The 17,082-nt window shown below is 33.5% G+C and overlaps 1 protein-coding gene across 4 annotated transcripts in view; it reads left to right on the plus strand.

Moving 5' to 3' along the window:
* Nucleotides 1-14,392, plus strand: part of TUSC3 (tumor suppressor candidate 3) — a 119,013-nt gene extending 104,621 nt beyond the window's left edge. For 2 of the 4 annotated variants that reach the window (XM_016185236.2, XM_060183333.1), the window contains one exon: nt 6,662-6,923. In XM_016185236.2, the coding sequence (XP_016040722.2) occupies nt 6,662-6,680 (19 nt within the window). In that variant the 3' untranslated portion in view covers nt 6,681-6,923. Of the gene's footprint in view, nt 1-6,661; nt 6,924-13,920 lie in introns of those variants that run through there. The other 2 variants (XM_007516273.3, XM_007516274.2) reach the window with 2 other exon arrangements.
* The last annotated feature ends 2,690 nt before the right edge of the window (nt 14,393-17,082 follow it).

A 17,082-nucleotide genomic window follows, 5' to 3' on the forward strand; every position in this document is an offset into this window, starting at 1 on the left:
GAAATATTTTACTCTTCTCTAGAGAGTCCTTCTAATAGTTTAGCCCATCTTTCTCTCTATTAATAAAGATTTAAAGGTCCTATATTTTCTGTCTCAAAGACATTAAAGAACCTCTCTGCTAGACAATAGAGTTAGTGATGTTGATAGTAATATAGAAGCATACCTTATATTCCTTCATATAATGCAGACAGTGTAATTATTTTTTTTTAAGATTTTATTACCTGAGGGAAAGTTTCACATGTAACAGAGAGAAAGAGACATACCAGAGCACTATCGTACCCTGGTATTTATAGTGCAGGGATCAATCCTGGGACCAGTGACATTCAAGTATAGTTATCTATGAGCTGCACTATTTCCCCTGCTGCCGTACAATTATTTAAAAAAAAAAATCTTTGTACAATCTTTAATGACAATAATATGCAGCTTTTCCTACAGTCCTAATTATGCATATATAATAAAAGCTTAAGACTCTTCAATCTTTTCTCTCTGTTTTCTCATATGGGCAGAAACATTTCAAATTCTATGTTTCCTACACCCATTAAATATAAATATACTTAAAAGGAAAGAAGTATATCAACTCTGATCTGTGGGAGTCTCCTGCTTCTTCATCTCATTCTTGAAATTGGATAGCTTATTTGATTTTAAAATTGAAAGATGATCATCAATTTCAGGTTTGAGTATATGAAAGGAAGATGAAATTCTATTTCTTTCCCCCTACTCTTCCTGTACAGATTGAGATTCGTAATCCTCTATTTGATTCTTAGTTTGACAAACACATATTACACAATAGTATCCGAAAATTTAAGAGACATAGAAACACTTAAGTCTTTTATTGAGAATTTCAAAAGCACTTTAAAAAGCAGTTCATTTTATTCTATAGTATTTACTTTATGTAAAAAAAAAAATGTATCTGAATTTATAAAGGATAAACTATGTAAGCAGTGCTGTGGATTTTTTCCACCTTATTAGAGGTTAATGGTTTACACAGTTGTTGACACATAGGTACAACTTTTAATCTCCCCCCTAGTAAGTGTCTGCAAGACACTCCCCCACCGAGGTCCTTCCTATTCCACCATTATGTACCATGACCCCAACACCCTTCCATCCCCTATTTACTTGACAGAAAATGAAAGAAGGTAAGGATAAATTATAATTGCCTTATGTATCAGAGCATCTAATCATACCAGCATATCATTCCCTGCCTTCATTATTTTCTAATGGCAGTATTGTAACTAGGAAGAAAAATAGAACTGATTTTATTAGTGCTATAAAAATTTACATTTGACAGCACAATATTGATATGCTATGAAAGGTTTTCAAGTTTGTACTTTTCTAATGAGGGCATATCATTTAGTACTGTACTCTGTTTCTTTACCAGGAATGGATAAATTAGGAAGTTTTTTCAAGACCTCAATAAATAAATAGAATAAGCATTTCTAGTCATAGTACATGCTTACATACTATTTTGTATGAATGTGACACATTCAGCAATCTTGCAGTATAACCATTTCCTTTGTGGAATGGATATACTGTCATCTGTCCTCAAGCTGCTGGAGATACAGGAGGAATTTTTTTTTTCAACCGGGCAATACTCTGCTTTGGCTTATGGGCCCTCAGACGCTCAGGCATGAGAGTCTTTTTACATAACCATTATGATATCTTCCCTGTCCCACAAGTAGAAATCTCTTACAAGTCAGCAGTAGATAGATAGCATGCCTAGGAGTACTCTGTGAATATGTAATTTTACATAGTTCAGAAAAAAAAAATCCCTATAAAAGCAAGATGCTGAAATGTAACTAGAACTGAACCTAACAGAACAGCTTAGGAAACCAGCTGTGCTGAGAATTGTTACATGAAACTCTAGAGCAAGACAAGATTCTGGGCTGTGCAATGGATGCTTTTCCAAGTTTGCTAGTATTTGTTTTCCTATTGTGTGACTTAGCTATCTAACTATCCCATTATCAAATACAAACAATTCATTTAACTGCCTCTTCTCATATCACATAAGCTTTCTAGCATTTCTCTCCAGCCTCCCGAGAACTTCATTTGTATCTCCTTTTCTACATTTTATCTTTTCCATGGATGTGGTGAATCATAAATAAGGTTCCAAAAATCCATATGGAACTTGACAACTATCTATCACTGTGATCATTCATACTCAAATTCTCTATAGGATGTATCTTCATTTCATCCATGACAACTCTCAAAGCTATAAATATATGGTATAGGAAACACTGTAAAGAAAAAAATACTAAATTTTCCATTAGAGAAAGGTATTTGGTTTTACTAAACTAGTACTTGGATATATGCCAAAGATACTATAGTAATGGCAGATGGTGCTATAAATTTTGCTTTATTGGGAGTCGGGCTGTAGCGCAGCGGGTTAAGCGCAGGTGGCGCAAAGCACAAGGACCGGCATAAGGATCCCGGTTCGAACCCCGGCTCCCCACCTGCAGGGGAGTTGCTTCACAGGCAGTGAAGCAGGTCTGCAGGTGTCTATCTTTCTCTCCTCCTCTCTGTCTTCCCCTCCTCTCTCCATTTCTCTCTGTCCTATCCAACAACGATGACAACAACAATAATAACTACAACAATAAAAAAAAAAAATTTTGCTTTATTACATTTCATCAGTTTCTTTCTGATTAAACATATTTATTCTCAGGAATCTTAACAGCTCTCTTATGATTGATTATTTTAAGCAGATAATGACCTCAAAAGTCTTACATAATTGACCACAGAGAATATATACAAGTGATTTGAATAAATTCTAAGCTAAATTCTAAAAATCTGACTGTGCAGGGAAGTGAGTGAGTGAGTGTGTGTGTGTGTGTGTGTGTGTGTGTGTGTGTGTGTGTGTGTGTGTGTAACAAGTTTGCTGGTGAAAAAGCAAAATAAAAAAAGAAATAACTTAGTAGATGAGAAGTTTAAATGTTGATTAAGAAGAAAAAAACTTTTTTTTTTTAAACCACTGAATCCTTTGATGGGAGAAGGTCATTCCCAGAAGCACCCACATTTTTGTAGTACTTGATAACAATAAATAAATAATAATCCTTGATATATCCAGGCAAAGGCAGTTTGTAGTGAATGAAAAAAAAAAGAAATCTGGCATACCATTACTACAGCAGGAGGGAAGCCCAGGTAAAAAATTCTAGAAAGTATGTCTTTGTCTAAATATTTTTATAGGCATTTGTGAATTCCTGTCTTTTTAGAGTTAGGGCCTATGAGATAAATCCTAGTGGCCAAGAGATCATCAACCCAGTCATTCTTGACAGACATTTAAATAGACTTGCAAAAGAAAATGAGAATGGCTTCTCAACTATGAATAACCGCATCCTAGATTCTGAGATGAACAACAATGAAAAATGTACTTTATTTTTCAAAACTGATGTCATATTCCCACATTTTCAATTACTTTGTATAAAACCTATACTTTGAAGAAGACTCTATGAGAATCCCTTAGTAAAAAAAAAAATGCACATGTTAAGTATATTTCATTATATATACATATGCATATATATAATTTTTTTCTTTTGCCAGAGCACTGCTCAGTTCTGGTTTATGGTGGTGCTGGGCATTGAATCTGGGACCGTTGGTGCCTTAGGCATGAAAATCTTTTTGCATAACCATTATGCTATCTCCCCAATAATGAAATTTAAACACTACCTTGGCCAGGAGTTTTAACTTCAGTGTCAAACTACTTTTGTTGTTGTTTGTTATTTTATTGGTGGATTAATGGTTTCTAGTACAGTTGTTACATGTGTACAGTTTCTGTCTCCCAGTGATAGCTGTCTGCGGAACATTCTCACACCCAGGTTAGGCTCTTTTGCACCACTAGGTGACAGAACCCCAGTGCTCTCTCTAGTGTCTCCCTTCCTTAGTGTCCTTTCTTTGCTGCAGTATACCACAGAAAGTCCGAACACTTTGTGTTTTCTCTTTCTTCTTAAATGTAATATCTCTGCTTTTTGTAACCCCTGGATATCTTCCTTTGAATTTTTTGTGACTTACAACTCTTGCATTTAAAAAAATGTCAAAAATTATCTTTAATTCTTTCATCACATTTGAATGTGGTTTGATCTGCAGCCTTTAATCCATTTAATATAGAGTGCTTGTTTTTATTCATTTTCCTTTTGAATCCTAAACCTCATAAAACGTTAAATATGCATGCCCTTTATTCTAGTTTCCCACCATTTCATATCAATTTCAAAAATACTTTTAAAAATTGATCTGTGTGCCTGCTATGTTGGGGATACAGTTTACTTTTTCTGCTTATCCTACTTCCTTAAACTTCCCAACAACTTAGCTTAAAGCGTCATTCTACAATGAGTTTAATATCATCACTAAATTCTTTCAGATTATCTTTCCTTTTAGTAAGCAAGTTTGACTAACTGAAATCTCTGATCTACTTATGACTAGCTGAATGTCCTTGAACAGGCTACTTATTTTTTTTTTATTTTCTAGTTTACAAATTAAAAAATCACATTTCCTTTGTATAAGGATTATATGAGAATGCATATAAATCACTTGGCATATTGCCTAATACATAATAAATGACACTACTACTTACTAAGTGTCTGATATTAATTATAATTAATTCTGATATAAATATATCAAACTCAATTATATTTAACCTACTTTTTTTCTCAGCAAAATTTGACCTTTTTTTTGTCCTTTTCTTTTTGCCACCAGGGTTTTTCCTGGGGCTCTGTGCCTATAAGACTCCAACTTTCCTAGTGGCCAGTTTTTCCTAAACAGAGGAAGAGAGGGAAAGAGACAGAAAAAGTGGGATACCTGTAGCATCTCAGTGCTAGTGAAGATTACCCCTTCTTGGTGGAAACTGGGGGCTCGATCCCAGGTTTTCACATGTGGTTAGGTATGTGCTTTACTTGGTACACCAACACCCAGCCCCTGAAAAATAATTTTATACTGAAGATTAAGAAAAAGAAAGGGTTTTTTTGTATGTGTTAATATGATTCAGTTGAGTGAAGAATATATTTTTCTAAACCTTTTGATAAACTTAATTTTATTCTTCTGTTTCTTAAAACTACCAGCAAAATATCAAGATTATTAAGAATTTGATCTAATTTCCATGTAAAGCATAATTCAGAAGAAGAAATTTTATTCCAGTAGTAGAACTAATTCTTTTGTGTTAAATAATGATTAACTTTAGGGCTTGTGCCATTTTAAGTGGAGCAAAGTGGTAGTGTCAGTGCATGACAGTCTTGACTTACAGATAATTATGTTTTCATTATTTTCTAGTTATACATTTTGACTCACAAAATTCCTCAAAAGATTTTATGAGAATATATTCATTAAATTTTCAAGTAGGAAAATGCCAGAAAGCATTTTTTAGTAATTCTATCACTTTGCTTCCTAAATGCTTGTAAGACTCCTTAGTTGTATTAGAAGTATAGTGTGGCATAATGGGCAAATATTTAAAATCAGAAGCTCTGAGTTCAAGTTCATAGCTTTGTATGATAGTTCAGAACTCTTAACTCTTCAGGCACAAATCTGGATTTGAATCTTCAATATCCTTTTTAGTAATTTTGGGATGACACTTAGAATTAATTACTTAACTTCTGATTCTCATTTTTTTCTTTCCTCATAATTTCTCTGGGGTTGGAGACAGGCTCATCTGTTATATTTGTCTTATTATTTCTACATCTTTAACATAAATATTTGATATTTGACTTTTTCAAGCCTGTATAATACCATAAATTTGGTATTACAATATCTCAGAATTTTGTGGGAATAAATTTTGCAGTTTGTAGTGCCTGAAATGTAATGGGTTCTCAATAAATACTAATTGTTTCATCTGTATCTCATCTGTAATAGTTATGTTAGTGCTTGAGTTTTCATTAACACTTTGTTTAATTGCATTTTCATATTCATATATAACATGTGTTAAAGTCCGTTTCATTTTTGAAGATTGTAAGCTATTCTATAGAATAGTTTTATACTCCAAATTCCTATACACATAGTTGTGCTTATACCTGTTAATTAAATATGTTTACTCAAAATAAAGTTTCTGTTTATCCGATCTAAATGCAACAGAAATCATTAAGATAGAAAACTAGTGAAGAGAAGAGCACTGATTTGTCTCAGTGTGTACCTCTAGAAGATGGAATTCACATAAATGATACCCCACGGAATTGTCAGATTGTTGTACACACTTCAGTGTGTGTGGAGAGACAATTATCCAAGAAATTTGAGCTTTAGAGATACTTATTTCAATCTCAGATTGCTTCTGAACTGTCATCAAATAAAAATAATAATATAATCTAAGCTTATAGAGAATACAAACTATTTTCCATTGTTTAAACAAGTACTTGTAAGGTTATTTTTAGTTATTTTGAGACATCATGAATAACAAAAATGATTTTATATTTGATAAAGGAAAGCACAGGATAGAATATCAGAAAAATATCTGATATTCTAGGGAAGTATGATAATGAGCAACCATAGTAAAGCAGAAAATTTCAGGATGTCATGTATAGCAATGTTATGTTCATTTGTACATCTTAGATGGAGAACTTTAATCTGTAGGGGAAATATAGAACATAATTTTGAGCTATATAAATAGAAAAATATATAAAAGATGTGGTGATTAAACCACAGTGTATTATCATTGATAAGAATTAAACTGGAATTGCCTTTCCATGCCTAGTTTCAGCCTTGAAGAATGACATGAAAGTCCGAAGATTTAGAGAAGAACTGGAATGCTATCAAGGCACCATTGCCTGTCCCCTATCTTACCTAAATATAAAATACAGTGCTAAATTTTATAATAACAGTGCATAAATGGAAAATGAATCTTAAGGACTATTTTTTCCATATTGTTGTATTTCATTGTGTCTATTGGAAAGTGATCTGGACTTTGAGTGAGAAGATGTGATTTGGACCATGGCACTTTAAAACTGTAACTTCAGGCAAGTCTTTTAATCTTCTCTGAAACTCAATTTTCCTCATCTTTCAAATTAAAGATGATAACATATATCTTTTCAATAAGACAAGTCATAGCAAAATACTGTTTTACAATTGTAATATAACTGTGTGATCTCCTATTCCCATCTTATGCTATTATACTTGGCTGTTAAAGGAATAAATACTCAGAAATTTCTAGCACTGGACTCTGACTGATGGAATTAACCATTGACAACAGTACATTTTTAAAAACAGTGATATCCATTGTAAAACATACCTCCTGTTCCCAATAAAATATAATTCCATTTGTTTATTTTTCTATTTTATTGCATTTGGAAATAAAGCAGAAATGAGATGATGGACAGAAATATATATATTTAATTTTGCATAGGAAAAGTGTAATCAAATCCCATTACCAGTATAAACCTATCGTCATTTTATTCAAATTTGTTAAAGACTGAAAACTTTGTTTTTAGTCCATATTCACAAGTTTCAGAAATAGATGCTAGGAACATTACATAAAGCCTAAATGATGTTAACAGAAAATTAAGAATCTATCTTTCACTGTGTATTATACAGTTCATCAAAGATAATTGCACAGGCTCATTTCCACTGTGGAAATGTAACTTTCTTACTCTGGCTAAAAGTAAAATCATTGAACAATACATTGAAATCAGGGAAAAGATAGACAGTTCGGATGGTCCAGAATGTCTTCTTCTCTGTTTGCTTCTTAATCTTTCCCCATGTACTGTCTTTATTGGTTTTCCCTAGATCTAGTTTCTGATAACCACTAATTACTAATGCTCATGTTGTCAGAAATAGTTCATTGTTCCTCACTGTACAGACCGTGGAGAAAAGTGGCGTGAAATTTGACAATTGCTACCCTTTATAACTATTGATATTATAAGAAGACTTCTGTTATCAAAGATCTCTTTCTCCTAAATGGATGGATTTTCTTCACATCATGTATTTCAGACTTGCAGACTTTTCTGGGTTTAGTATGTATTTCAAAGAAATGAATTCCCAATTATTATTATTTTTTTTACTTAAGATGTCTAACAATAGTATACTTTTTTTCACAGCCACTATATAATACTTGTGAATATAAAGGTTAAAAAGTCCTAAAAACAGTGAATTACTCACTGAGTTCCACTATTATGCCAATGGAACAATAGTGAAGTCACTAATAACCTGTTTGTACTGTGAGCAAGAAAGCAAGGTTTTTCATCCCCTGTGAATCTGTGGTCACCAAAATGAAATGCCCTTAAACCCCACAAATAGCTAGCATTTGGCAACCAATAGGTCCTCTAGATCCCTCACCTCGTTTGAGACCAGGAAATAACATACAAATGTATCATAAATCCTGTCCCACTGAGTATCTCAGTTATCAATCTAACCAACTCCAAATTAAGCAGAATTCACTCCAGAGTGCTATACACATTTTTTCTTTCTTTTTGTAGAGTCAGAAAGAACTTGATAGAGAGAGAGAAGAATGGGCACCTGTAGCTCTATTTCACTGCATGTGAAGTGACCCCCCCACCCAGCAGGTGGGGAACCAAGGGCTTGACCTGTGTCCGCTTAATGGGGTGCACCACTGTCACCCCCCATCTTTCCATAAATGCTAAAATTGTGTTATTCTCAGTCATACAAGATAGACATCGTGGAGTCATTTTATATTCATCCCTTATCTCCAACCTCAGTTATACTATTTATGCTTCTGTTGCTTTCTGTTCCCTCCAAATGCACAGTAATATATTTTAGACAATCACACAGCCCAATTTCTGGTCACTGCCCTTCATAATCCATCACTTATTCTGTAGGATAAGTGCAGGATAATTTTAAATGCACAGGTTGCTTTGTTTCATCAGAATTCACTTATGGCTAACAAGAAAAAAAGGAGAAGTTAATATATGCTCCTCCTAAAAGCCATCGACAAGCAAAATGAAAATAAGTTATTCATAATCCCAGCACCCAAATTATCAATATGAGCTTCTACTTGTATACCTTGAACCAAAAAAAGGAGTGTCTATATATTTTATAAGCTGCTTTTCTTACATACAACTTGAGTGCCATTGACTGTTATTCTCTGATACTATTTTACTAGCTGCATAATAACTCCATTATATAATAAAACAACTTACTAAGTTTAGTCCTATTTGTCTGATTTAGTAGAAAGTTCAACAAAAGCTTCCTATGCCCAAATCCTATCCAACTGCTGATTTTTGTGTGACACACACACAAAGATTTTTACAGTTTTAGATCACTGAAAAAAGGTAAAATATTTGACATTTGAAAATTGTCAAACTTCAATTTCAGTGTCCATGAGTGAAGTTTTATTAGAGAATAGCCAGAGGCACTTGTTTATATATTAGCTATGGCTGCTTCTGCAGTAGAACAGTTTAGTTAGATAGCTTTAACATAAACTTATAACACGCTGATTTTTTACTTTAAAGTCTATTAATATGAGGGAAAGAGAGGAGGAGGGGTAGGGGTGGACCAGAAATCAAAATCACTTTGGCACTTGTAGTGTGGGGGATCAAACTCTGGACTTCATGATTGAAAATACACTTTATCCACTAAAACTTTTACAGAAAGTGGTGCTGATCCCTACTTTAGACATACTGGACAATGTGCTTAATATATTTTCTTGCTCTGGTACTTTATTTTTTACCAGGGTTATTGCTGGGGCTCAGTACCTGCAGGATGAATCTACTACTTCTAGTGGCCATCCTCCCCCTTTTGTCTACTTTTTCCTTCTTTCTTTTTACTAGATAGAAGTAGAGAAAGAAAGAGAAAGAAACCTACAGAACTGTAAGAAAACACACACATACAAAAAAAAAAAGAAAACACACACACGGAGCTGGGTAAAAAAAAAAAAAAACACGTACACACTGGTAAAGAAACACACCGGGCACTGAGCTCTCACACATAGTACTGTGTGCACTCAACAGGGTGCTCCATCACCTGGCCCCACTTTGATACTGGACTCACTTCCTTTAGCTTATACTACTGCTACTCCCCTTTATTCATTAGTGAAGGCAAAAGTTTTATTTTAGTTTTTGGCTCATTCTTAAATCTGTTACATTTTGACTTGCCATGGTAGATGTAACTGTCCCCTGATCTTTATCTCCTAGTGGATAATGGACATAACTTTCAGTCATTCTGTTTTGTGTAACATATTTTTATGTTTTACTGTTATGTACAATAGATAACCCAATAAATCTGTTGAGTGCTAATTAAGCTGACTTCTTTTTTTCTTAAATCTTTTTTTATTTTTTTTATTTTCCTCTTTTGTTGCCCTTGTTGTTTTTCATTGTTGTTGTTATTATTGTTGTTGTTGTTGCTGTCGGACAGGACAGAGAGAAATGGAGAGAGAAGGGGAAGACAGAGGGGGAGAGAAAGACAGACACCTGCAGACCTGCTTCACCACTTGTGAAGCGACTCCCCTGCAGGTAGGGAGCCAGGGGCTCGAACTGGGGATCCTTACACAGGTCCTTGCGCTTTATGCCATATGTGCTTAACCCGTTGCACTACCACCTGGTCCCTATGATGACTTCTTTTTGCCTAATTTTTTAAAGAAAATTGCAGCAGTTTCTCTAGAAAAACATTTGGACTTCATAGAATCACATTTTATTAAATTTTATAACATTATACCTCAACATTTTTACTTAAGTCCTAAGTAAATTTGCTTGTTTAAGGGAGCAGACAGGACAGAGTCATACAATGAATTTCTCTATTTTTATGTTTTTGAGATCTTTATCTCATTTCTTCTAATCACAATGTTCTCTGTATTCTAGTTGTACTTTAAAGAGTAGTAAATCAAATGTGCTGACTACCATGAGATGCATGCATGGCAGAGGATGGACAGGTGGCCAAACAGAAGATTAATAATAGCACCCAAGGCTGCTGCTTCCTGTGAGGAAGTGCACCACAACACTGAAAAGTACATCCCAATTAAGAGTATACACATATACTCCACAGTTTGGGGGTATGAGACAAAACATTTTTATCCAATGAGAAAAGGAGAGAAACACTATTAGAAATAAAAGTCCGGAGTGGGGCGGTAGCGCAGTGGGTTATGCGCACGTGGCGCGAAGCACAAGGACCAGCGTAAGGATCCCAGTTCGAGCCCCCACCTCCCCACCTGCAGGGGAGTCGCTTCACAGGCTGTGAAGCAGGTCTGCAGGTGTCTCTCTTTCTCTCCCCCTCTCTGTCTTCCCCTCCTCTCTCCATTTCTCTCTGTCCTATCTAACAAAGACATCAATAACAACAACAATAATAGCTACAACAACAATAAAAAGACAACAAGGGCAACAAAGGGGAAAAATAATTTTTTTAAAGAAAGAAATATAAGTCTATAAGAACTGTTAGATTATACATCAAAACATCAGAAAGGTAAATGTGAAAAGAGGAAAAGCATGTCAGAGCCTGATAGATCAGAATGAAGGTTTAATCTCTTCAGTGATGAATATAAAACATTCATACTGGAACATACTTTAGATGTTTTATATATATATATATATATATATGTTAAAACAAAATTTGACCTATTAAATGACCACCTAGAGAATAATAGTTCATACTTTGAGAAATATTTTAATAATAAGATACTGTGCTTCAGGCCTTTTCAGTGTCTTAAAAAACAAAATGTAATTTTATAATTAATGAAAGAGATTTTTAATAAGAAGTACTCTGTCATTTTTACCCTTTATTATAACAAAACAATCAGTTTAATTTGTCATTGTATAGTCAGTTGCAAACATAACTTTATTGTAATTTATGGTTAAAAAAAGGCCTGAGGAGACAACTTAATGGTTACGCAAAAGACTTTCATGCCTTGAGGGGCTGAACTCCCAGTCTCATTCCCCAGCACCACCATAAACCAAAGCTGAATGGTACACTGGTCTCTCTCTTTCTCTCTGTATCACCCTCTCATTAAAATATATAAAACCTTTTAAAATGATTAAAAAACATTAGTTTGGAAAAAAAAAAGCCAAGCGTCAATGTGATACTAGAGATTGTATATTAAGAAAATGGAAAGATCCTTCTACTCTGTGAATGTAGCAATTATAAATTTATGTTACATCATGATAGGTTATAAAAATTATATATAAATAGATATTATAAAATTTTAAAAATCACTATATATTTTTACTCTTTTTCTAGGAAAAAAACTCATCATGACTATTTCCATAACCCAATAGAAATCTTTTTAACTTTTCTATAATAGTTTCTAAAACTTACATCTATGAGAGATTATAAAGGGCCATCTTACTATTTTTGTTTTTAAGATATTATTTAGACTTTTTAATACTTCAGAACAGAACTTGAGATTTTTATATCAATCGTTTAAAATTAAAAACTGCATATTCTCAATTTTTAAGTTCCACTATTTCCAGTTTTAAGTATATTCAAATTTTCTTTTTTCACTAACCATCACTCTTAGCTAGCTTTATCTTCAGGGAAAATATATTATTGAAGATAGAAAAATGCCCAAGAATTCTGTGTTTTACCAAGTTTACTGAGAACATTCTTTATGAAGAAACATTCTTTATAAATCTTTGCGGTATTTAATCATAAATTGCTATCACGAAAAACAGAAGCTATACTGTGTATGTCTTAGATATTAGCAAATGTTTCAAATGGTGCAACTGAATGATTCCTCAGAGACAGATATAAATGAAAATATTTATGTATTACATTAGTGTTAATTTACATTAATATTCATTTCCGTAGTCAATATGTTTCCTAGTGAAATGTTTTAATATGTACTTATGTACAGCACATAGTGTCAAGTAGGTAGGGTCATAAAATATTAGTGCTGGAAAGAACTTTGGAGATCGTCCAAAACAAGTATTCTTTCCACTAATGAGGAAAATGAGGCTCAGAAAAACAAAACAAAATAACAACAAAAGAACATATGCCCAATACCCAAACATCACAATTACTAATTTGAATAGTGTTTCAACTTTATAGCTTCACTGTAGTTAACTATTAATTTCATTTTTGTTTTAGTAATAAGTCAAAATTCATGGCTGGCTCTCCTGCAAAGTTATACTGTCAGATTTTTTTGTTGTTGTTGTTTATTCCCTTTTGTTGCCCTTGTTGTTTTATTGTTGTGGTTATTATTGTTGTTGTCGTTGTTGGATAGGACAGAGAGAAATGGAGAGAGATGGGGAAGACAGAGAGGAGAAAAAGATAGACACATGCAGACCTGCTTCACCGCCTGTGAAGCGACTCCCCTGCAGGTGGGGAGCCGGGGTTCGAACCGGGATCCTTATGCCGGTCCTTGTGCTTTGCGCCACCTGTGCTTAACCCACTGCGCTACAGCCTGACTCCCTGTCAGATTTTTTTTTTAAGTTTTATTAGTAAAAAAGATGAAGATATCAAGCAAAACTTTAGTAAATATTATTTAAATTGACTTGTTTGCAAAATTAAAATTTATTTTCATAGGTTACAACGTAGGAAGTTTTTTAAAAGTATGCTTCTTTTTATTTTTTCAGTATATATAGCATATATATACTTTTTGTGGTGTTTCATCAAATCATGTGGCACTAATTTTTATTTATTTAGACATTCTTTCTGACTAGTCAGTGTAATGGAACTATAAATTTCATTTTAGATTATGTATTTATAAACTGAAATGACCTATCTTAAACATCTTTTTCAGTTCATGTCTCATAGTTTTCTCCCACAGTGCTAGTCTAGATTCTGATTTGAGTACTAGAGTAGCCAACAATGAAAATAACTCATAAAATTAGGGTACTTTACCCAAACTAAACTGTACATTCATTTCCTCATTAGCGTTTTCTCCCAATTCTGATGTTCTTTCTCACCTCAAGCCTGGCCCTGTAGCAGGAATTAGTTCAAAAAATTGCCATAATATCAAGACCGGGTGAATATGATACAGTTTTTATATTTCCATGTGCTAAATTAGACTGGATTAGGAAACATACTGTACTTCCCATACTTTAGCACATAATACTTTTCTTTCTTTTTCAGCTTTTTAATTAAATGAAGCCAAGTGGGATTTGCATAAAGTGAATGTTTACCATGAAGATTAAAGTGTTCCTGACATACTAATTGGAATTCTTGAGTTCATTTCCTTGTTGATTGTGATAATTTAGCTTATTCTTGTAAAATTTTTAAGTGTGAATTTTTCTAGTAAATTTAATTTATAGCAGTGGATGGTTAAAATGAATATTGGCACTGCAATGAGCAAAGGAAACACTGAAGTGTTTTTTCAAGCATATTATGTTCTATTATGCTATAGATTGAAATGAATGATCATGTAATAATGAATTTATGTTGTAGAGCTGTTCACTATTAAGAGAAACCACGATGTTAGTAAGAGAATTAAGTGTTAGAGAATCCTTAGGGTTTTACAGAAAGACAAGGGATATGCATGAAAATATGACATACTGAAATTATACTTCTTGCAGTTTCAGTTATAAAAGATGTATTTGGTGACAAATAGTGTTTTGTTCTTATTAATCGTTACTAGATGAAAATCACAGGAATATATAATGGAAAAGCCTAACTAGCATTTAGGCTTTTCCATTATATATGTCTAAAGCATACAAGATTAAATTAAATTGCCTCAAAGGTATCAGACAAAGAAATCAACATACTAGAATTAGGTATTAATTCTTCTCCGTATTCCCAGGTATCAATTAGGAATCCAAACATATAACTTCAAAAGTTCCATAGACTTGTTTGTTCTATGAAAGAGGAATGGTTGACTTACTGAAGCTTTTTTAAAAAAATCAAAAATGCAGGAATCCAACCATTACTGTTGGAGTGTTCTGTTTTAATTTATTAAGCACTTTCACATGCTATGATATTTGCTCTTCACAACCCTGTATATTAGATAGAGAATGAAAAACAAGATTTGAATAATTACCAGAAGATTTGAATAATTACCAGAAGCTGAAATCCAGACAGAATAAGGCTGGTAGCTAGGTTTTCAAACTTTCACAATTGAATTTTTATTTTCTGTGGTGCTATCCAAAAAACTTAGAAACACTTTTCTTTTTTTTAGTTATTATCTAACTTTCATTAAGATCTAAAATAATAGTCTATAAAAAACTGCACTAGTTGTAACTGCCATTTATATACTCTTAAACAGGAACTAGATTATATCAACTGAATTTACTTAGTTTTTATCTCAAGTGAATGATATGTGTCCTCAGTGTCAACTGGAGACTTTAAATGAAACTATGAACAGTAACCAAAGCAAGTCCCAGACCAAAGTCAATTCATTCTACAGAGTCGGAAATTTCTCTTATTTCAGAATTACATAAAATCAGAAAATATAAAAGCCTGCAAGGGAGGGTCATAGCTTTAAATCCCAAGGCAAAATACATATAATCAGGAAGAAAGCCTCTTTTTCAAAACATGCTGTATTCAATGAACATTACTAAATTTTGCAACTGTTACCTTATCACTTATTCCCAAATCTACTATTAAACATGATACTTTTCCCTAGTTCATGCTCCAATAATAAATTTAGTCTTTGAGTGGCACTTAAGGAAAACCAGCCAATTGTCATAAACATTTTTTAGCTATTTATAGGTTAGCAATTTACCTATAGATCTTAATCTGTTGAAACTTTCTTACATTTTCTATAGTTCATTCAGAAAAAAAAACATTACATTTGGAATTAGAATAAGTTTTATAAATAATAAGCATTTTTTTTTACACTGTGTAATTCCTTTACTTTCTGCATATTAGTGGCTTTACCAATACTACAACCATAAAGAACACAATTCCAAATACGGTACTTTTTAGTTTGGGGAGATCACAGTCTACAGACTCAACTTAATTATGGTAGACAAGATTAACCTCATTCAGAACTTACTGCAGTTTATAAATTCACATGAATACAGAAAGTGATGCAATTAAACAAACACTTCAGGGTCTTTTTTAATTTTCAGATTATAACTGTCTGCAGACTGTAACTGCCTGTTCCGTGATCACCAATTGTTATGTTATGATTTAACTACATCAGTTAGCACTCTTTCACCACTTATAAGACATTTACAAGAAAAACTAAAAACTAAAAATAACATCTCACTTGCAATACTCAATAACAGTCACTTGATGTATAAAATTTTTAACTATGCCCCCAGTTATTTTTTTATATATTTTTTTAATATTTATTTTATTTATTTATTCCCTTTTGTTGCCCTTGTTGTTTTATTGTTGTAGTTATTATTGTTGTTGTCGTTGTTGGATAGGACAGAGAGAAATGGAGAGAGAAAGGGAAGACAGAGAGGAGGAGAGAAAGATAGACACCTGCAGACCTGCTTCACCGCCTGTGAAGCGACTCCCCTGCAGGTGGGGAGCCGGGGTTCAAACCGGGATCCTTATGCTGGTCCTTGTGCTTTGCGCCACCTGCGCTTAACCCGCTGCGCTACAGCCCAACTCCCCCCAGTTATTTTAAGACACACAAAAAATTGGCTGTCTACCAGTCTGTCACAAGTTAGAAATACTACATTTAAGAATTAACATGAGGGTTTCAAGTTTCCTCCAGTTTAAGCATTTATACCTTTGGCTTATCTTAATAATTAGCATTTCTTTGTTAATCTATTGATATTTTAACCAATTTAGTGATGATATATAATCTTTCCATAAAGCTTAATAGTGCTTATGACCAAAGTCAGCCAGTTCTGAGACACAGTGACTGAAGAGAAAACTTCCTTGCTCTTAACTAGGAAAATGGTTCTGTCCTGGATTAGTTTCCTCTGAATATTAAATTTGTAATAACCATATAAAACACTTTTTTCAGAATACCACAGTACAAACAGCTATTGCTTCTCAACAGTCTTTGTACTGGGAAATTGTTACAGAGGGAAGTAAAGGGCCTCAAGATTAGTCAGAAAGCGCTACAGGCAAAAACTAGAATTTCTCAAATGCAGTTTGCTTTCAGAATGCAGTATGTATGAAAGCACATACATAGTATAATACATGCTCTAAGTTTCAAGTGGTGTGTTATGTACTCAAGTATCACTTCTTAACTAGATTAACTAAAAGATATATAGGACAGGGAGGGGGGCTGGACAGGCAACAAGGTGAGTAGTGGCACACTAAGTAGACCACACACATTACCATGCACAAGGGCCTGGATTCAAGCCCCAGAGCCTGTCCTGTGGCAGAGGGTAC

The sequence above is a fragment of the Erinaceus europaeus genome, chromosome 2, assembly GCF_950295315.1.
Source record: "Erinaceus europaeus chromosome 2, mEriEur2.1, whole genome shotgun sequence".
NCBI classification, from domain to species: Eukaryota; Metazoa; Chordata; class Mammalia; order Eulipotyphla; family Erinaceidae; genus Erinaceus; species Erinaceus europaeus.